This window comes from Apteryx rowi, unplaced genomic scaffold (genome assembly GCF_003343035.1).
Source record: "Apteryx rowi isolate R43461 unplaced genomic scaffold, aptRow1 scaffold_231, whole genome shotgun sequence".
NCBI classification, from domain to species: Eukaryota; Metazoa; Chordata; class Aves; order Apterygiformes; family Apterygidae; genus Apteryx; species Apteryx rowi.
Window position 1 is genome coordinate 775,984 of NW_020448653.1, and position 23,676 is coordinate 799,659.

General features: G+C 37.0%; 1 protein-coding gene across 1 annotated transcript in view; it reads left to right on the plus strand.

Moving 5' to 3' along the window:
* GPR158 (G protein-coupled receptor 158) overlaps positions 1-23,676 on the plus strand; it is a 209,339-nt gene that overhangs the window by 122,779 nt on the left and 62,884 nt on the right. Inside the window, exon 5 of the mRNA XM_026065775.1 lies at positions 2,943-3,011. Within this exon, the coding sequence (XP_025921560.1) occupies positions 2,943-3,011 (69 nt within the window). The remainder of the gene's footprint in view (positions 1-2,942; positions 3,012-23,676) is intronic.

Genomic DNA, 23,676 nt, shown 5'->3' on the forward strand with positions numbered 1-23,676 from the left:
AGGGTGCAATTTTAGAGAGAGGTAGCAGAATAGTTTTGCAAACAGAGACTTAATGTGAAACCTTTAATTTGAATGTCTAAGTTTAAGATCAACAAGGACTGGAAAGAATTGGAAAAGTCTAGAAAAGAGGATCCATAATAACGATTTGCAAATACATTAAAAATCCCTGCAAAAAATAAAAAAAAGACTTATACATCCATGAGTGACAGAACAAGAAACAACAAACTGAACTTGCACTACAGGAAAAAGAGACATTAGGAAGAACTTTCTAATGGTAGGAGTAGGGAATAGGGGCACACATGGAGATTTTTTCCTGATACAAGGAGGAATAATGTATTCCCATCAGAAATCAGAAAAACAGAAGAGTCTGTTATTCACTAGAGATATAAAAGTCTTCATAGTCTTTTTTTTTTTTCCTAAACACTTTTGTACCACTGAATTTCTGTGTGAGTCTTAAAATACACTATCAAGGAAGGAAAAAAGCAGAATTTTAAATCTTTAGCCTGCATTGTGTTTCTAAGCTTGGTGAAAATAAACATTTCAGTATGCTTTCACACACTGTATTCCCTGATGCTATATGCAAAAGCAATTAGATGCTAACTCCACACAGAATATGAATGTAAGTACTGTAGAATAGAGGAAAGTGATTATATAACAAAGCACCTGCAGAGAAAGATTATGCAGAGAAGGAGTACAGTGTAGTTATATTCTGCAAGGCACTGTCTTAAAGGCTTCATCATCTTCTGATGCTACACCCAGAATTAAACCTGATCAAGATGAGAGGTCAGAGCACTGATATCTGTAAGGGCAAAATTCATTTAGAAGGATTCAAATTTAGCTAATCACTCACCAGTGAAATAGGTAAGAATCTGTAAATCATTTTAGAAAGTGTCATTTTATGGATTTAATTTAATAGATTTAATTTTATGGGCCTTAGTGCTGACATCTTCTATTTTCACTACTTAAAGTTTGGAAAGAACTGGTGAAACACTGGTAGAAGAATCTATCGATGTCTATTTACACTGGCTGTTTAACCATGATGTATCTTGTGATAGCAAACACGATTGTGAATTGCAGAGCAGACAGAGCATAATCTTTTACCCGAAGGGTCATGTGTAGCTTTTAGTGCATGTTTATTCCCTAAACTATGATAAATCAGGCAGCAGTTTGTACAGAAATCACAGCCAAATTAAAAACACTGATACTATATCCAGAACCACATATATATAGAACAGTATAATAGTTACCTGAGGTCCCATAGGAACGTGGCTTTAAATTACTTGATGATAAAATACTGTTGTTGGTGATCACCTGCTGACTGCTGTCTTTCTAGTCTTAAAGATTGGACTCGAACCATTCAAGTGTGCTCCCAAGATTTTCCTAAGAAAATCTTGCAGTGGTTGAATCATGGTATGACCAAATAGCCACTATTATCATCTCAAGACCAATGGAAAATCATTCCTAATCCTCACTCCAGGTGTTCATTATGGTTAAAAAGAAGTCCTTAGCACAAACATGCACCTGGAGCTGTTAAAGTAATATATTTCTTAAAACAGGAACTTTGCTGCAAATACCCACTGGAAGTAGCTTCTTATGATCACTTTTGAGTTGGATACCTGTGTCAGATGTTGGCGATGTCTCTGCCAATATGCAGGCTTTGGACAACCTTCACTGCAAAATGTCACCATTACTAGAAATTAGGTAGCTACATAATTGTCTTATGCTAAAAAGACTCCATGAGAGTTTGCTCCATGTCCTTCAACCTGTATTAAGAGCATTAGAAATTGTAAAAGTGACTAGCTGAAAAAATTAATGAAGAAATATGAAATCTGAGTTAGATTATGGCTTCACTGAAAATATTCATCTAGAAACTTCCACCAGTCTTTTTCAAGCAAAAACCAGACACCAGGGCAAAGATTTCTGTGTAAATCTGTTCAAATAGGGCTTGTTTTCTAAATGATTGCCTTACTTATGAAAGCTAAACTTCTCCCATCTAAAACCATCAGAAGAATTACCATGAACCATAGATACCAGTTCACAAGATTTTGTGATGGAAAGCAAGGGGATTTTTCAAAAGATTTTTGACAAAGCCTCTTTTGCTGTCCTATTAGACTGCATTGCTTGCAGTCAGGAAAACACTGTGTTTTTCCAGAATAGTGTATAGAGCAATGTCTCAGAGAAAGTAGATGGTTAAAGGAAAGCAATRCAGTGTTAATAATTTATCTTCTAATATAAGTTGTAGATGTGCTATATATAAATCATCAGACTTAGTGGAATAAGCTTTATAGTAAGAAAAAGAATTGATTTTTTGATTTTAAAATATAAGAAAACTATGATGGAGACTGCATTAGAATCAGTGAGGAAATGGCGTGATATTTTAGAATCCTGACAAGTTAATGTCTGAATCAACATATTTGTACAAAATTTTGGGAAAAAATAAAGATGCTTTCAATCTAAGAGCACATTCTGTACTTATTAAAATTGTAGGTTATTCATACATACTATAGAAGCCAAGTCATAAATATTAAATAGGCAGGTCAAAATGTTTGAAGGACTTCCTGGAATTTAAATAGCACAGAATAAATTCTACAGTTAAATTCATATCTGTAATTCCCATGATCTATAATTCTTCACACTTGAGAACAATTTAGCAGTTTCAAAATATATCCAGGCAATGTGTGTTGAGTAATATTTAACATGAGAAAGGGTGATTTTTGAGATTGGATTTTGTAAAAGTCAAAACTATTGTAATGTGCCTGTGAATTAAAGAATGTGGAACATGCTAATATGACAGACAGCTTAATACTGTGCTAATAATCATTACCGTGGAAGCRTTGTACTGACAAAAGTAGAGGTGCCTTCCACCAAGAACCCAGCATCTAAACTGTGCACATAGAGAGCTTTCTAATGATATGTATTCTTTTCTGTTTTTTGTTCCCTAGAGTATCAGGGCTTCAGGGCTGGTTCTTTTGGAAACCATTCTTTTTGGATCACTCCTTCTGTACTTCCCGGTAAGTTAAACTATAACTTTTTAAAAAAGTGTTATCCTTGCCAACACTACAAAGCATCACATGAATCACTTTGGTGACAAATACAGATATTGGAACTCTTTATGTAATGATTAGTCTAATCTGATTAACCAAATGTGTTGTGTACTGTAAGTATTCTTGAGAACATTTGAATGTTTTGCTATGTTTTTGATAATTCTCCATTTTCAGTTTAGGGAACATTTCAGTGTTTTTTATTTGGGAAGTTTTTAGTTATTCTGTTGTCTTTTCCTGGGTTAAACTGAGTATTAGCTTTGAAAGAAGATACCTCTCTATACTCTGCTAGGGGAAAAAATATGCAGAGTGCGTGAAAGGAAGACACTGACATACCTAGTATTTCTCTGGAATGTAGTACAAATAATAACTATTTCAGTGTATTTCTGGCGTATATTTTATTCAGTGTTTCTGAAGCTACATGACATCTGGAATATCTAGTGTTTGGGAAAATTAGGTGGTATTTTCCATATGCTGTAAGTAGGGAAAAAAACACCTAATTTAACATTCACAGGAGGAATGTGTCATGAAAGTCATAGAAATCTATATTTTTTTTCTTCTTGAAAATATGAGAATACTTGAGTATATTAATTTCCACATAAATCCAGTAAAGGACTGGATAAAGAGACATCAAAGTGTAAGTTGAGTGAAGTGAATGGAAAGTACACAGATCAGAAGGAGACAGAAACAAAGATGGAGTTGTGGATTATTTTAAAATATGTTCATGTTCTGTTTTCCTCAGTAGTCAGAACCTTCTGTGCTTTTACAGGCCATGAGCTAGTTACTGGGAAACTAGCAGGAAAGCAAATCTCCTTAGCCTTTCTGGAGCAAATTGCAGATAAACCGTAGCAAAGTAAGGTGTGAGGAATGCTATAATAAATAATAAGTCCCACTGGAATTGTTATACATTATTTTTTGAATTGTGGTGGTCTTTCAAGTTATAAAGAAAAAAAATGCATGCATTTCTAGAATAGTTTTTTGTGTTTTTTCATCTTTCAATGCAGTTGTCAGGCAGAGAGTTTTGGTTTTGCCATATTGTACAAATGCTTTTTGCTTCTTGCATGCCTCTTCCCTGGGTTTTCAGAGCTTCCTTGATATTCTTTTCAAGTGAGGAGAGCAGAAAGCCCATGCTTCACTTCTTTAACTGATGTGGAAATGGTGTAAACCACTTACAGAAATGCATAGCATAAAATATAATGTAAGGGCTTTCCTTTCCGTGACTGTCCCCCAGTTGCTTTCCCAGTTACTCAGAGAGTCCTGGAGCCATTTAGTTACTTCCCAAGGCAGAGGCTCCGGAAGAACTAACTGGTGTTTCCACAACACTGACTTCAAAGGATGCCAAAAGCGTTTTCATAGCCTAATTCAGCTCACGCTGTGCTGTGTCTGCAAACTGCTCGCCTGTGACTGATTCTTCAGTTTCTTTCCCAGTTTTTGTCTTGATCCCATAATTTCAACTCTGATGTCATGTTCCATTCAGGATGAATGTCCTGTGGTGACTGTCCGCAGGCTTTACCAGCTCAGTATTAGGGATACTTGGCTACTGGCAATGGGAGAAGATTTCTTCTCTGTCAGCAGTTGCCTTGCAGAAGCATTGTCCTGTTAGACACAAGAGTTGGCCTTTCACCACCCTTCAACGCAGAGGGAGAGGAGAATGGAGATGGGAGAGGGTTTAGATAACTGAAACTTCCCTTCACTTTTTGTTGCTGTTTAAATAACATTTTCCCCCCTTTTCACTGACATTAACAATGTTAAATGTGCAGTAAGTACAAAATGACAGTTTGACATTATGGGGAAAAATGTTTTGCTGAAAATTCCTGATTAGCCTGTCTCCCAGCTGGGATATAGATATTTGACTAGAGCTTTTTCTTCTCTGCAAATCTCATTCTCATATTATATAAGACTGTCCACTGATAACACATTCTGTTAGGAACTGAAATGCAAAGCATGTAACCTGACTTTTCTGTTTTAGCAATTTTATGCTCCCACACTCTTTCTGTTAGGGCTCTCTTTCTTTCATACGTAGGTAGTTACTAATCAGGCTGTTACTCCTACAAGCTGAAACAGAAAAGAGAAACTTTATCATTTCTATTTTAAAATTCTTAGGGGAGGGACCTAGATACTGTGGCAATGAAGGTCATATTAACATTCAGACAGAGAGATTAAACCTGATTTCACCAACTGCAAGAATATGGTTTTGTGAAAAACAAAGAAGATTGGGACTGGTACAGAAGTGTCAGGATTTCATTATTGCTATCTATCCATTCACCATGAGGGACAAGTGGAACAATAAATGTGTGAAGTGTGAGAGCACATAGAAAACATATCCAGAGAGGTCTACTATATAATCTTTAAGAAGGAGAAGACTGTATTTCTGCAAGGTATGGATTATGGGGAGTAAGTTCTCAAAATGTGAACTCTTGATATTTTGCTGTACATGGTCATTAGCTAAATGTGCTCACTTTCTTCATGTTTGGAAAAGGGAGCACAAAGCAGAACAAGATGGAATGAAAAAGAAAAAAAGACCTGAGATTTAAACAGAGAGTATGGTTTGCACCAGCTGACATTCACACACACATTCACTCATAGCAAGGGGCAGAGCATAGTTTATTGATTGTCATATAGTTTATGTCACATACATGCGAAGGGAACTTTAGTTCCCCAGGTCAGTTCCTTTATTTTTTTACTTCTTTTTGTCTTAATTGGTGTTTGTATTTGTTTCTGAAAAGAACTGGGAGTATTCTGTAACTCTGTGGTATGGTTAAAGACTTAATAACCGATTTCAGAAAATGTATGAAATGTGGAAGCATACAGAGGTAGAGTTGTCTTTATCTATACAAATTGTGCTTTGTTTTACAATAGAGGAATACATTAGGGCTTGAAGACTAATATATATAAATCTCACCTCTTATACACCTGAAATAGACATGTTCAGATATGTTTTCCACACCTAGCATGAAACGGAAGTGAAAATATGAAATGGAGTTCATCAGTTTTGGCCAGGCAAGCATGACTGCAGTAAGATTTTCTCCTTTAACATAATGCTTTTTTCCTTTTTGTATCATCTCTTCCTCTGTTTTGATTTGGAAGGCAAGACTGAAAAGCTTAACTTTCACGCTCAACTAAGTGCAGAATTACACAGCTTGTTTTAGCCCATGTACAATGCAAAGAGATAAAACAACAATGTCAATACTAAATAACTCAATTAAATCTTTGTTTGCTTAAGGATTCAGTGCAAAATTACATTCTTATTTAAAAATAAAAAATCCCCCTAGGTTTTTTCAATGCTGCTTCTTAAGCCTCTTGAAACTTTACTCCCCATTCCTGTATGCTTTCCTAATTCTGGCTTTTTCTTGATTCATTCGCCCAGTCTGYCCTAGATTGTTTTGAGAGCCTTCAGCATACAAAAATTGCTGTGTTCAAAAGAGCTTTATTGCATCTCTGACTTTCCCTACCCTCCAATTAAACAGAAACCAAAACCTACTTTGTTACATTGCTTAATTTCTTTCACTAACTGTCATTGTTTTTGTATCTACATGCTGTAATCCATTCAAAGTGTACTGTCATTAACTGAAAAATAATATCACCAACCAGCTGCTTTTGGTGAGAAAAACAGCTGTTGTAATGCCCTTCTAAACAAACAGGAAGTGCAAATGATGATCTTCACCAAAATTTATTATTCAAATTCTACTCTATTGGTAACAACACCCTAATCTTCCCTGAATTATAAACAGGCAGATCAGCTTTGTCTATTACAACTGCACAGATCTGAGCTGGTAGTTACTGGGCCGCTCTCATTTCCAAGGCTCTCATTTCTTCCATTTTCTTCAGTTCTCACAGTGTCACCCCAGACTCCCCTTCACTTTGTCTTTCCAATTATTGATGGTCCTCCTCCAAATTAATGCAATGCTGTCTAATTTATTTTGTTTCTATTTCTTTGTTCTTAGATTTTGAAGAGAGGGTCAAAACCTGTCTTATGGAGGGGTTGCTTACCTTGTTTACTTGGCCTCTGAAGGGAGGATTCTCATTGCTTTCCCTGTGAAGCTTTTAGACCTTTTCTAAATTTCCTATCTTGCTAGTGCTTTTAACATATCTTGCATTAACACAGATTCAAAAACTCAGTAGTAACATTTTCATTCTCCTTGCTTGTTCCAAAGACCCTCAGATAAAGTGAGCGCACACACATTATTGTAATACAGTAGCCTATTAATTGCATAAGGGATGAGATCTTAGCTGATTTTAGACATCTGTAATGGACACAAGCTGGAATATGGGAAATTCTAATTAGATGTGAGGAAATATTTTTTTTACCATGAGTGTGGTCAAATATTGGAAGACGTTACCCAGAGAGGTTGCGGAATCTCCATCCTTGGAGGTGTTCAAGGCTCAACTGGGTACAACCCTGAGCAACTTGCTCTAATTAGACCTGCTTTGAGCAGGATGTTGGACTAGTTGATCTCTGGAGGTGACTTCCAGCCTAAATAATTCTATGAATCTGTGTTTCTATTGTTCATCTCCATAGTTGAAACAGTCATCCTAGGCTCACCAAAAAGTTAATGAAGGGAAACTGGCCCTTTTACAAACTATTTTAGACTTCAACTTGAGAATGAGGTGAATCATGGTCTAGGCTCCATTGACTATAAAGGAAGTTTGGGGTACCTGCCTCAGATAATGATGTATTCCACCCTAGGCAACTACAGGTTATCTGATAGTTTAAACATTTTCCATGCTGCTAGATTAGTATGTTGTTACTTTAACTGAAACTCCAAAATACACACAGATGCTGGGCTGCAGTGAATTGACTTGCTAAGGCTCCTGAAGCAGTTCAGTAGCAAAGTCTGGAATAAACTCTATATGACCAGACATCTAGTTAGTTGCATACAGTAGGTGTTAGGTTCTGGTTTTGGAACTGTGTTGCCCCTGTTCACACTCAAGCTAGAATGACCTACCCTTTAATATTATGAGAGGGAATGGGAAGGGAGAAGTAGCAGAGCTGAGATGTGAGCTTTTCTCCCCTCAAATGACTGTATGTACACTAGCATGGGAGAAGTGAACCATGAATGTTGGAGGATTAGGCTGTGGCAGCTTGATTAGTCACAGCCCTGAACAAAGTGATGAGTTCTTTGGAAAGTTTGCTTTTTGGCAGAAATGAATGTGAAAGTGGAATAGTGCATAATACTTTTATGCATTTGTCCCTCAAGTATGCCTGGAAGTGATGCATTATGTGTGYTCATTGACTGTTTATTCCTTATATGTTGATGTTCACTGAGGCAAACTGAAAGATTCTGCTTTTTCCATCACATTTAGCACTGCACATTCTGATACATTGGGGTGATTCTGAGGGTCTAAACATTTGACTATCAAAACATAATTACTCTCATGAACAATTTTGAAGGAATAATCAAGAATTGGGTCTCCTTGAAAAAGAACAAATAGGTTCAGCAACAGGTTATGCTATTGTCACTGTTAAAGTTTAGAAAGCATTTCTCATCAAAGCCTCAGAGCACTGAAAGTTTGCATTTCACGCTTTAAGCCCCCTCTGTATCCCCAAATGTTTTAGATTGCTGTTTTTTCAGGATATAGCTACATCCTCTTTATTCATAAAATAATTTTTAAAGCTCTTACAATGAACACCTTTCATTTTCTTGTTGTATTTCATAGTAGCTAAAGAACATGCCTGTCTAGAACAGCATTCATGGCACTGCAGTCCAGGACCATGGTGTAGGTATCTGCTCTGAGATAATCATCAGAGATGTCRCTAATACTCTAGAAGAGGATAATTCCATTTTATTTTGATCAAAACAGATTAGGTGTCCAGTCAATGGAGAAGGCAGATTTTAAATACCCTGTTGCCAGGATTTTATGTCTATTGTCTTGCTGGTGCAGAGAAGTGAGGGCACGGGGAAGAAATTTATTCAATAGCTTGTCTCTCTCATACTTGCATCAGTGTCGGGCAAATGAACTTTTTGAAGTCCACATCTAACCGGTAAACCATTAACTTTTTTGGAAAGCCATCTTGCTTTAAATGCATAAGCCCAAATTAACCTAGTGTAGCCTCTGCATTACAAGTTTGCGCTCCAAAGTATAGGGGTCTCATGGGCACTAGAAACATTTGTGCCCTTGCCCCAGACCTCACTGTACCAATGTTACTGGCCTCAGGAACATGTTTGTGACAGAATTCTTAATAATAGCAAGCAGGCACCAAAAATCTTCTGTTTTTTGAATAAGTGTATTTGAAACAACAGGTAAAAAAAGACACACAATGTGATAGTTTTTCATGGTTCTGTTCTCACTAATCCATATAGCTATCCTAAAAAACCTAGTAGCTACTATTAAGGAGATAACTAGAAGCTGTTATATATATGATTATCTGCATCCTGAGGGCCGTAGTCTGATGATCTTGATTAGATATTGGTATCTCTGTGTAGTTAACAAATGGTTGGGATATTGGAAACCACATAGGGCTATGACATCATGAATTGYAGAAAAATGCACCGGTGGAATTTGGTGAGGAGCATGTTTCATGTGTTTGGGTATGTCCTGTGCTGTGTTCACAGAATGACTCAGGTTGGAAGGGATCTCAAGACGTCTCTAGTCCAGCCTCCTGCTTAGAGCAGGGTAAGCTATAAGATCAGATGAAGTTACTTAGGGCTTTATCCCAGCAGGTCTTAAAAACCTCTAAGAATAGAGAGTTTACAACTGGGGAGGGGGCAAACACATAATAAAGTCACCTTATACATATTTTACATATTACATATTTTTAAATGATGGGCTGTAGATAATGTCAGTGAAAGCGGAAGTACAATATTATCATTCTTTCACATTTTGGACTCCTGTGCTCATACTTGTGGCACTGGTTGTGATACCAGGACAAAACCCAATCTCCTCCTTCCACTGATCCCAAAGTGCAGTATGGAATTCTAGGAGGGCACTATTATTTTTGCTACTCTGAAAGTTTTTCTAAGAATGCAGTTTGCAGGATGCATTCTCAGAAACAGGTTCACTCAATGGCCAACTGTAGGTGTGTGAGCAGAAGCTTGAGAGTTAAAGAGAAAAAGACAAAAGTCTGTGACTTGAACCAGCTGCCATATTGGGTTTTCATTGACCTTTTTATTTTAAATGACTGCCTCGGATGGCTACTTTGGAGAGACTCATGTGGTACAGTCTTGTCAGCCCTTTGAAGATGCAGTGAAAGATCTTGTGGTGAGGGGAGCAGGGTAAGGCCCTATGGCCTTTCCTTATTTACTCATTTCACTGAAGTAACTCATATAAATATATTTACTTGCATATATATATATACAAATTTGTATGTAAAGGCCCTAAGTTAATGTCTTCTTTTCAATGCAGTATAATAAAAACAAACCACAAATCCTGAAAAACAGGGCACAGTATTTAGTCAGGACTTTTTAATTTTTTGATACAGTGTAAGCAATACCATGTGCAAAAATTAAAAGCCTGCTGTGTTTGAAAAGTAATAGTTGTGGGAGCTGGCTTGTGATCCTAGAAAGCATTGATTTGCAAGTGATCAAAGGGTAAAATGTGGGTGAGTTTGTAGGGAGGAAAACAGTGCTGGGAGTATTCATTCTGTGCTTCTTACTAATGCCTGGAACCATGACTTCCATAATGACTTCATCCTCTTTGCTCTTCTCTCTAAAGCTAAACCATTAGGGGCTTGGCTAGCACTTGGGTAAGAGACCACGCTGGTGCCATAGGCAAGCCAAGGAATTATCAAGGAATACCTGGTGAACTGTAGAAAAAAGAAATCTAATTAGTGAAAGTCCTCACTTGGCCCCCAGCTCCTGCTGAATTAGAGTAACAAAACAGCAAAAAGTGTTACTGAGTGATTATGCACATTATTTTATATAACTCTTGTTGTATACTGGCTAAAAATGATATGAATATTTTTCTTATACTAACATGATTTGATGATCACATTGACCACTGGGCAAGTGAGTTGAGATGGTATGCACGGTGTTTATTTTAGAATGTACTTAAATATGTACTTAAATTTTATTATAGTCACTTAAGCTTTTGCAGAAATCAGTACAGGAAAGAAAGGATCTCTTATGTATTAGTACAAAATATAAATGTGATAGAACATTTGCAGGAAAAGATAATGAATAACAATATACCAATTTTTTTATTAAACCATACAACTAAAGAGACAAGATTTTTTGATATTACAGATGAGCTAGAATTGAACTGTGCCAGAAAGGAAAATATTAAAAGTCATAGTCAGCGTTTGACATAGTCTCAGTAAAGCACAATCCTGACATCAATAGTTTAACTTCCCTAATTAGTTTAGCACTTGAGAGACTGTATGCTGGTGGAAGATAAATTCCAATTATTATTCTTCATTTACCCAAGTGTATTTAGTGAAAGCTAGGGGAATATTCATATTTTTCCACCAAATGTTCTTTTCTCATTGTTTATTTCTGCTTTCATACCTGAGATCCAAGGAGCAACAACTGTAATCAACTGAAAGGCCTGTAGGTTGTCTTTAAATCTTGCTGAACTGCCTTATGACATTGATGGTAGATTGAACTCTTGTCTGGTTGCTTAGTTCAGGGCTGTTGTGATCTGCATCAACAAAAATCTGAAGAAAAATTAAAGTAGAGACATCTCATGCCTAAGAAGACTATACTCAGATAATCTGATACTACTACCTAGCTGTTTGTCATGTGAAATTGAATGCAGTTGTTAACCCATCCTGTCAGAGTGAAACAGAGAGTGTGATAACTCGCCGTGCCTTGGTATGAGAGGTTGAGATACCAAAGGTAAGATACAGAGTGGTATAATATGTACAACTGAATGATAAAACCTGATATTATAACTATCAACTTCTGTGTCACTTGACAAAGTGTGCTGAGTCAACTTAAAACAGAGGAGAAGGCAAAGGTAGAATCTCCATGTCAAAGCCTATTCGCTGTGAATATTATAGTAGCTGAAATGTGTGTTTTTTCTCACTCAGTTTTTGTCCTCAGTCCCGCTTTCCTTAATGTATGAATGTATTAGGTATCTCCTAATCATCTATTTAGAGTGCAGGTGTCACACCATACAGGATGATTAATGATTAATGATTAGGAGAGATTAGAAATTCAATGAATTGCAATAGTGAAAGAGTAAAGTTGGTGTTTGAAAGATATCCGTAAGAAGGGGGGTTTCATTTGCCAAAGGCGAGACTGCTCATATTCATTCATTTGACAAGCTCAGAATCTAAAAGATGCAAATAGCGATAGTTTTATGGTTTCTAATATCAACTGCTAGACATTCTTATGCAGTTTTCAGTATACAGGCAAAATGATTTGATAAATAGTGAAATTTGCACAGGAAAAATGATAGAGAATTATAATACTCTTAATGGAAAGTTTTCCTTCCCGTGTAACATTTTAAACTTCTCACTTCTAAACTCTGGGATGTGAGATAAGTAAGATTTAATCAATGCTTTTACCCAAAGTCAAAGACCGCTTATCATCACATAAATAATAAATTAGCTTTTTACTTATAGAAAGGAAATGGAAAGAAATAATCTAAATAACTCTGAAAGCAGAGACAAGCTTGCAACATAAAATACAAGGTGCAGTATAAAATGATCTAAACCCATCAACAAGTGTATAAGATCTGCTGTATTTCCTCTGTCTAACATTGAGAATTATATAATAGAGTCAGCTGGCAGAACTAGTCAAAATTTTAATTTGACAGGCTTAAAAAAAGAAAAGTTAGGGACCAGCAGATAACAAGTTCACCATGAAACTAGACAGATTGATTTATTTCTGAAAATAAGACATTTAAAAGAGTACCTCATGGATCTAAATCTACACAATATCATATAGGGAGAGATTAGATTCCTGTTCTTAGAAGTAAGTGTAGTACTGGGCATGGAATAGACAATATTCACCAGAACAAGGAATTACATCTGTGGAGGAAACAACTTTTTGCCATGTGATATAAACCTAATTTATTGCGTACCACTCCATATATTAATACCGCATAGAAAAAGCAATTGTATGTCCTTCAAACACTGATTTATACAAACTATTTGATTTTTATGTGCTTTGAATATGTGGGACTAAGATCTGCAAATATGTACAAGTATTGAGGAAAGCTATTAATGAGTATCACGTCCTTCACAACCAATATATGGCATCCATGCATCAATCTCTCTTTGAAATCTGAATCCAGAGTAGAGTTCTTTAAATGGCATGATACCGTTCAGTATGTTCTGCACATTATTCAAAAAAAGAAGGAGCAAAGAGACAAATATGGCAATTTAATGATTGGGAAGATTTCAAAGCCAAAAAAAGTTCTTAAGTAATCCCAAGGTAATATGCATGGACAAAAGAACATAGAAAATAAGAAGATGAGATGAGACTGTTTTTTTCATCACACACAAGTTGCAAGTGGAAGAAAATAACATTTGTATTTACGCAGTTCTCTCATAGTGTTTCATACATATGAAAGATCAAAAGAAAATTATATAGATCATCTGCAATTTTCATTATTCTTTGGTGTTAATCTTTTAAATGAGCCAGGGGTGATAAAGCTGTTACCTCTATTGAGTATTGTTTTGTAAGTGAAAGCAATGTAATAAGAGGAAAAGGAAAGGATAATGGTGAGAAAACAGAATGGAGAGCTTTGCCTTTGAGAATTAAACACTGGAAAAAGTGTAATACAGCAACAGGAAAATTAATCCAAAATTGAGCAGCTAAACAATATAGAAATGGAAGCAAGACAGATGTGTCATCTTGTACTTGATACAGTTCTGACTGACTTTCTTTGTCACAATTACATGGGACAGAAGATACCTACAAAACTGTGGGTTGTACATTCAGTGCTTGTTCTTTATTTGCGTAGATACAGTTGTTTCTCACTCCTCTTTGCAAGCTTTCTTCTCCTCTCCTAAAGCACCACTTACATAACTGTAGATGATAAATCTTTTATTCTTTCTCTGTGCTTCCTCTGTATCGACCTGTGGTTTCTCATCTTGTATTTAAATTATGAGCTCTTTGGTACAGGGATGTTCAGCTTAGCTGTGCCTTGCACAGCAGGGTCTTGATCAGTGAAAAAGAATCACATTACAAATGGCTGTTACTAATAATAATGATAAAGTGTTAGTGTTTAAAAATATTTTCTTAAAGGTGTCAGTAAGGACACATTTACTGGTTAATTTTTCATCGTTGCAAATGTCTGGTAACATGCAATTGTTTTTATATTGCTACAGAAGATAGGCATTGTATGAGAAGAAAGATCTGAGAATATTTGATGTAGGCTTCAAAAGATTAAACCATAAAAATACTAACAGACAAAAGCCTGATTCCAGTCCCACATGGACTTTATTTCAGAACTACTCTATCTTCTGTGGAGCTGCACCCAATTTGCATGACAGGAATCAGATGATGAACAGAGCAGAGGGAAATACTGGAGTGTGAATAAAACCCACCACTCCTACTGGAGTGCTTTAGCCTGCAGGATTTAAGATGCATGGGGAACAGTGGGCATGCTTGCAAAGTCAAGGAGAAAGAGCAAGAAGAGGTCCGAATTTTGCTCAAATTAATAATTCAGAATTTTACTGAACAGTCATGGAAGAATGAATTGTAACTCCGATTTGTTAATTTTTAGGGGACTGACCTAACCTCTAAGGTACAGGTTCTCCCAGTGAATACGCTCTAGTATGCCGTATAACCTGGGAGAGCCACGTTAGCATGGGCTGAGAACAGGCCTGCTTCAGAGTGCCAGGCAGCCTCATAGTTGGTGTGCACATCCAGAAAAGTGTCTTTGAACTCTCTCAGATAAATCAGGGATCTAAAATGTATTTTTCACAGTTACTGAGTGGGGTTACTGAGCAGAAGGGAAGAATTTCCTCTGGCTATGTTTTGTGTCTGCCTAGCTATGCTCAGTTCCCACCTTTCTTATAAGGCCTTGCCTTTGAGATTGGCTCCTACATGCTGAAAACTGAGAAGGGCTCAGATGGGCATTAGATGTTGAGCAGTTCAGCACTATCAAGAATTAGGTGGTTTTTTATATATGTAGTGAGAGGTGCTGGGGAGAGTTTAGATGCATACTAGATCAGGCAAGGCTTTTGGGACTAACAGCAATGCATGAATGTTAATGTAGTCCTTTGGATGTCTTAGTTGCCTTGGTGAATAAAGTCTACCAGATACTTGTCTTATTCTCCTCTTACATAATATATACAGTAGAAATTTCTTGCTTTATATGTCCAGTGTTAGGTTGGTTTATGGGTGGTAAGAAAGACACTAAGCCAAAAAGCAGTCCAAAGTAAGCCTAAAGAAGTCATTTTGAATACCTGGGAACTTTTATCAGAGTGCCTATATTACTGCATTTGGCAGTAATTTTCTGTATTACTGCTTCTGGAGTGCTGAATCCATTGGAGAGGCAAAATACAGTCATAGTGTACATACACGTTAATTCTGACATGTTCTGAATGCATCCAACTGGTACCCGTGTGCAGATCAGCTGTGTATGCAGAGTATGTTCCTGCGATGCACTGAACTCTCAGCGCTTTGTGATGGACTAATACATTGTTATGAATTTCCCCTAAGAGACCTTGCTCTCTGGTACCATGGTAGCTGAATTCCATTAAGACAGCAACACATTACCATTTCAGACATTTGCTGTTTGAAAGCATATTACAAAGAGTTACATTTCTACTTTCTGGTATGTGTGCAAAGTTTGGTGCAGGAACATTTTTGGATAATGGGAAAAATTACAGTTCTTTGGGGAGTTAATTTTTTTTCAGATGAATATATATTGATGCTACTTTTCCTGTGTGATCAAGACTTTTTTTGTCATTTTGACTGAAATAAACATTTAATCATGTTATCTATACATTCCACAGCTATATTTTGTATAGCATTTATGTAGCTAGTACTTATACAGACTATGATGAGGTTCAAGAAAAAAGTAAAGCAGTTTTTGTTGTCATATGGAAGTTCTTTTGACTTTTCCTTCAAATATTACATCTTGTTCAGAGTTTTATCTTCCTTTTGAATTTGGGAATTTTCTATAGGAAATGGTTGAAATAACCACTATTTTTAAACCTTGTAGGTATGAATTGAGCTTCAGATCTCTTCATCCATGTCAGTCAAAGTGTGCGAACTGCCAGATCGGTCTGAATTCAAGATAACTTTATATATTCCAGTAGTGTATTGGTAAATCTACTAATCCTGCTTAATTTGTTAACTAGCCTAATCTTTCTGAAATATAACATGTATTGGGTATAGAAAAAGTATCCTGAGTGTTCAACTCACTGTCTTAAACTCCCTAATCCAAAATCACCACATGCTGAATCATTGAAATGTTGGTTTGAAACTCTTTGGCAGACCTCCCTGGCCCATGGAGTCAGTTTATTTTTTTTATCTGTATTTATTGATGGCTTTGCCTTGAAATCTATGAAGAATTAATCAATCTGTAAAGATCTGCATACTGGGTTATTCAGTTAGCTATTGATACCCATATTTATAAAACTTGTACCTACTTCCCAAACCTCGAGGCATATTTACATCTTTGAAATCATAAYCTAAGTAAGTTACTGCCATGGTAGCAGGCAATCTATGTTCTAATAATCGCCAGTCATTGCTAAAAGAAGAGAAGGCAAAATGCCACCATAACAAGTCTCTTAAAACCCTAAAGAACATCTGTGTAAGCCATTAATTAGACAAAGGCTCTGTTAGACAAACATATGCACCATTTTATGATGACCCAGGAGTTCTGGAATATAGGCGAATCAGGCAACACCCTAAATACCTTTTATCTACAATATAAGTCTTGATGTTAGTAGCAGAAGGGTATCTGCCAATTTCAGATCTAACCAAGAATATTGCAAAATATCAAATTAGATTTTTAGCTGCTCTTTGTGTAATTTTCTGGAACCAAAGGGCATGCAACACTACTAAGTTTACAGGAAAAGAGACTTGTTCTGTTTTGACCCCTAACCTAAGATGACTTTCTACAGGTTGCAGCTACTGCTGTTGGTTGAAGGAGTAATACGAATAATAAGGAGCACTTCTTTTCTCTGTTTAGGGTGAATTCCATCAGTACTTACTACATTTGGAAAAAAGCCTTTAGCATATTATATTTTCATCAAAAGCCTTTTCATACCAAATAATGTTGTTGTTAAAGGCGCTCATTTCTGTTTTGACTCTCCAGTGTATATAGCAGACAACAGAGGTGATCAAAAACTTGTAGACGTGAAATTAATTTCATTGTAGATAACTAATCAGATTTTCATACTGTAATTAACTTATATAATTGTTGATATTAATGATAAAGTCCCAGATACTGATCAGATAAACAAACAAGCAAGTTGACAGTGATTGAATTATTGAGAAGGCAGTAAAGTTAGGAAAACTCATTCTGTATTATTTTCAACAAACAAAAAAATAGGGGTTGGAACTCTGAGCTAAGTTCAAATAAGATTTGGTCATAACTGAGTGCTCACTATGAGAAATAGATTAGACAATGGGAAAAAAGAAACTTGAAACCACTCATAGTGAAAAAGAGAAAAAGAAATAAAGAAGTCCTTGTTGCTAAACACTGTCTGAGCACTATATTAGTCTAGAGAGCAGGCCAAGATTCTTGTGATTCCTAAAGCACATTCAAATAAATGGGTCTTTTACTTAATGCATGTCTTTCATACAGTACATGAAATTTTCCAGCGTGATAAGCTGAAGTTTGCTGGGTTCATTTCTTTAGACTGTCTGGAGTAATGCATTTTTCTCAGACATGTCACAAACAATCCTGTCAAAATTTGCCTGAATGAGTTTGTTTTAAATCATAAATAGTTGTGATATATATAGCAAGTGTTCAAGAACCTTGAAGAAAAGGAAGGTCGTGACCATGTGTACTCCAGGCACTGTGTACAAAGGTGGGCCTCTGAGCTTTTGCTGGGGCCAGTCTCAGCTATGGGGTCTCACTGCTYAGGTATTTTATTGTCTGTCTGTCTTTCCATCTAGTCTAACTATCTTACCTGCCTATCTTTCCCCAGACTGACTCCTCTTTTATAAAAATGCTGTCTTTCTTCCTGCCTCCCTGAAGTTGTTTTATTTTGGTTTCTGTTTACAGTCTCATTCTTAGTTCTGGTGATGACTGTTCATTTTGCTCTTAAATATTTCTTCCTTCTGCTCTTATGCTGTTTTTATTGTACAGTTTATTCAACACTCCAAGCAGCCTGGTGGGGAGGATGGAGAAGCAAGTTTATATAAATAAATAATGGTTGTTAAATGCAGAGGACTGCCTAGCAACAAAACATAATAGAACATGTCTCTCCTGGCAGAGGGTGGACGTTTTCTTTGATAAATCAGTTAAATGTTTGGAGGACTCCCCCTGTGATCAGAAAGGAGTGGAACATTTGAAGAAAGTCTCCCTCTGCTGTTTTGTTGATCCATTAATGAGCACATTTTGTGGACTGCAAGTGAGATGTGTCAGGACTGCAAATGAGATCTTGCCCAGGACTGGTATTTCTAACGCTTTATTTATTCAGCTGCAGCAACAGGAAGGAACCTAGCAGATACCAGTTACAGTCATTTTAGTGACTACCTTGGAAAGGAGGAAACAAAAGATGGTTGAGTAGTTAGGTCACTAGCAGAGAATGTTTTTCCTAACATAGTTACATTTTTTATAACAGCAAGTCTTTTAGGACTCAACTCACAACAGGGTTAGGCATTGCAACTCCAGATTGCAGTGCCTAATTTTTGGTGCCTTAAGGTCTAGTTGGGCACCTGGGCACTTTTTACATTAGATAGCTGTGTGCTAAGAATCAGAGACACAGAAGCCAGCACATCTCATTTGGTGCTAGCTAACTTACTCAGCTGGACATGTGGAAGAGAGATTTGTGGCTTATGATCTGCCTCTCAGCCAGTGCCTGGTTCTTGTGTGTGGGAAAATGCCTTCCTTCACAAGGGGTTGCAGGTCTGAAGCCTGTCTTCGGGTGAACCATGCAAGCCTTAACTCAGGTTCAGCTCCCTTTGCTATCTCAAAAGTATGAACTTGGGCCTCCTCAAAGAAAGTATTAGCAGTTTGTCTCTAAAATGTTCTAGCATGAGAAGTCTCTCAGTTTCTTGAACTGCCAGTGTTTCACCTCACATTGCTTCACTAAGCAATAGTAAATGGGTGCAGGTATAAGCACAAATATGAATCTAACTCTACAGTCTAGTAGGGAAGGTGTTTTACCTATTGGTTAGGGTTCTTACATAGAAAAAGGGGAGACCTGGCCTCTTAGGCCTGCTCCAGTAAATGTTTAAGTAATTATTTTTACGTATTAAGAATATACTCATTCTAGCATATAGACCCCCAAAAGATATAAGGGACTTTAGACATATCCAGAATTAGACAGCAGCTGAGGAAGAATTTTTAACCCCTATATATTGGACCATTTACTGGCAGTTAGACACCTATATTCATTCTGGATCTAGCCTTACTTGTGATGGCTACAGGTCAAATACCACAGTGCACCTCTGAGTTCCCTGGTCTAGGCTTATGAACTAGTGTCATCCGAACGCCATAGCGGGGTGAGACCTGGGACATATTAGCCCCTCCATTTCTCTTTCCCACTTGCATTTCCACAGTGTCTCTGTCAGGGACCAGATGGTGCTCTGGTGCACGTTGACCAGGTTTCTGTTTTGGATGATCAGGGAAATTGAGACTGTAGGGTGTTCTGCAGCAAGTACCTGGATGTTTCTTTAGATACACATGCTTTGCTGTTGTTACCTATCTGTAAAACAGATATAATAGCTCTTCCCTTCCTTATGGTGGTGTTGTGACAGCAAATCAGTTACAGACTCGCAAATGCTCAGGTATCACAGTACCTTACAAGTTTCTAACACAAACAGAAAAGCAGAAGGACAGCTACAAGCAGGTAAGAGAATGGTGGTTCAGAGCAAATAGTGCTATATATGGAAGGGCCCAAACATTACTATTCACCTACTCACAAAGAYGTTTGCAAAATACATGAAGAACTGAATAAAAGTTTATAACAACTGATACATACCCTGTACTATCAAACAAGAAGAATTATCCCTGGAAAACATAGAGTGAACTTGGAAATTTTACAGGTTAAAACATTAACTGTCAACAACTTTCCTCAGAAACCTTCTAATTGATACACTGAAGACGGTGTGTTGTTGGTGTTTTGAGTTTCTTTTCTTATACACAATTTATTTCACTATAGTTATTTTACAAGTTTGGAATAAAAGGCAATTTTAATCAAAAAAACTGCTAAACCTAAGTTACAGAGAAGGTAGCATATTTCAGGAAAACAAACTGCAAATGCTAATACTATTCTGGCTATTTGAGTTCAAATCTATAAGACATGAAAAGATTTCTTATTACCTGAGAGAATAAGAGGATTTAAGTTTTTAATGACAACTGAAAAAGATGTTAAAGAGGAAAGATATGCCCATCAGATATAATCTTACAGCTCAAATGTTTTTGTGGTTTATCTGTGTCTCTTGAGAAAGAAATTGCCCATGTCAGGCAATTAAGAATTCATCAATATGTTTACTCATGCTTTTGCCAACATAGTTTTATAGAAAACTAGAATGTATGCAAAGGTTACCAAACAGGATATTTGGGAGATGAGATGTGCCTGTTATCCCTTAGGGATTTTACTGTAGTTATTGGTTTTTTGGGTGATGAGTAGCAGTATAAATCACTGAGAAGCCATGAAACTTCGTTTTCCAGAGGAGGTGAATTTATCACCCTCAATTTCTCCCAATCATTGATTTCACATTTTGCAACTCCCCTTTCATCTGAATCCCATCTTTCCTGGGCCGTTGTACTTCAGTCTTCTCACCAACTGCTCAATGACCTCTGCAGCCTCTGTAAAGTTTTTCAGCTCCGTGCATGTTTTCCTGAAGATATGCTCAGAGATTCCTCTCTCTTGCTTTCCAATTTCAGGCAGCATTTACTTGTGGGAGATTTCTGTTCTGACTTTTGTTGTTGCGCTTAGTTGCTTGCCACCTACATGTATTGAAGCTTTTGAAGACTGCTTTTTCAGAGTTGAGTGTGTTGCTTTTTTTCTGTTAGAGATGTTCCTCCTTAGATCTGTAAAGGAGAATTCTTCTCAGGCTTCTCTGAGTTCATCCAGGTGTCTTGCTGACATTTTGCTCTAGATAGTTTATTGCCAGCTTATAGCCAACATGGCTAGTCTGAGCTCATTACTTTTAAGCCCATTTCTTTCCTTAGTCAGATTCTCTTACAGGTCTCTATTTCTTTTGAGACCCACAGCTTAAAACAGTAGTAAATATTAAACTAGGTTAAATAATTTTTTTTTTTTTGTCTAAATCATCTTCTTGGTTTTCCAGTGTGTCTGGTCTTTTGGGGAATGCCTTGCATATGATGAATCTCATATGGATTCAGCTTTTTCTCTGATAAGAAGATTAATAATTCTCAAAAAAATAAAGTTGAGATGATTTGCATCACCAATGACCAAAATTCAGTTTTTGCTCACATTTTCTAAAATAGATGAACCTCATTTTTTCAGGAGAAACAGCTCATGGGGTACCCAGTCACTCAGTGGTTCATGCAAGCTTAACCTGAGCTGTGAAGCCATCTTTGCTTCCCAAGTCTTCCCATTCTGTTGGAAATGGAAAAGCAGACAGCTTGAGCTAACATGTAGAAATGGAAAAGACAGCATTCTAAGTTGTTCCGAGTCCATTCTAAACCTCTTGTCCTCCTCTTTTCTTCTTCCGTTTTCAAACCTGTCTGTAGACTTCGTTTCTGTATTTAGAAGGCACAGGCATTCCTGTTCAGTCAGTTAACATTTTTTGAGATTTCTGTAAAAAATTTATTGTTACTGCTTTTCTTTGTAACATTGACTGTTTTGTTGCCTGTAAACTAACAGCGCAGAAGTCAATCCCAATATAAAAGTGCAAGTGCTAGCAAAAAAAGAAGGTCTCTGAACTGACCCATATAGTCCTGGAGCCATTTCCAGCCCATTCTCTTCTACAGTATTTCAGAGGTGAAGGATCTGCTGTGCTTGCATGGTCTTTTGTGTTACTTGCTGCCTGTGAACTGTAGAAAAGTCCTTCTCATGTGCAAAGGTGCTGAAAACTGAGAGTAAACCTGCAGAATGGCAATTTGTGCTGCAAATTTGTGGTTTGTTATCTGTGGAGAAAAACAGACACTTCTGGAGAACAGGTCTTAACCTACCTTAGGTGCCAGTGGAAGGATGATGTGACCTGCCCTCTGCAGAGATGTGAGACTCTTCACTGAATATATGGGGATCTTAGGCTGACTGTCTTGGACTTGGATGTTTCAGTTATCTTCCCTAGCTTAGATGTGTACAAATTCTACTACAGATTTCTATTCCCTATTACAGTGGCACATCACACCAATTCGCACCAACTGAATGTGATTAAGGAAAGAAGCTAAATGGACTTTCTCCACATACTATGTGGAGAAGTGTTTTATGGCTCACAGTGAATAGGGACATGGAGAAGAGATGTTCAGTGAATGCTTTTGCACTAAATGTCTATTTCAGGATTGATTAGGATAGCAGGAGACTGAATTTGATGAGGTTCAGTGCTGTTTTTCATGAAGAAGAAAATATTGGTACAGATTTACTTAAATTGAATCATGCTGGCGTTTTGGAATCAATGTGCTGTAGGATCAGTTTGAAAAATAGCTAAATTTTGAAAAGGAATTGTGGTTTTGCAGGCAAAAAATGAAATCACAAGGAAGACATCACATCTATTTTTGTATATAAATGTGGAGATACATAAATACGCATACAAGCATGCAACTAATTTTATGTACACACAAACACACACATCCATGCACATCAACTGGAGAAGGGATTAGGAAGTGTCTTTAGACACTTAGACTTTGCATGCAAAAAAACTCCTTTGATGTTTGGTTTATAACTATCCCCTCATATGCATGCACATATCCATAAACACAAAATAAAATTCTGCAGTGCCACAGAATTAATATATATTTTATAGTATCTCAAAGGTTTTTTAAAGCATTAGTATTTGAGCAATCTAAGTATCTATTTCTGTACTGTTTTTTTTTTTTTTTCCTCTGAACCTCTGTGACAGGTGGAGGAGTAGAACTCAGGTTTCCTGAGACCTATCTGTCCACCTTAACTCAAAGACTTGTAAGGCTGGTGGGTCAGACTTCTCCAGTTAAGGGTTAAATATACTGGTAAAACCCTGTGAGAGCTAGGAGATCCTAACTCTAAAAGAGTAAAAATGTTATTGATGAAATGATTTGGCAGTATCTTGCCGCRTGCACGGCAAGGAACGTAAGGCCTCAGCTACCTCTGAATTGAAATTCAGATGCCAAGAGCTGGGAGCTGCTGCCTCAAAGACATGCTTTTCTGAAGAGTCTTCAACTCTCATTTCTTCTCAAGTGGCAAGAGCAATGGTCAGAAATGTGCTGGATGCTTTAGAAACCTAGACAAATGGCGGTGCTCATGTGCAATTGCAGAATATATTTCTGGTATGTTTGTCTTCAATGGCCAGCTGAAAATGAAAATAGGAAGACAGGAACTGTGCTATTGTCTTTATTCGCCTGCACCTTGTAGCCTAAATGTGGTGAGGAAGTGAAGAGCATGTTTACTTGAAACTRTGCTTGAGGCCATACTTTTCCTTACATGTACAGTTAAAGTTCTGCCCAT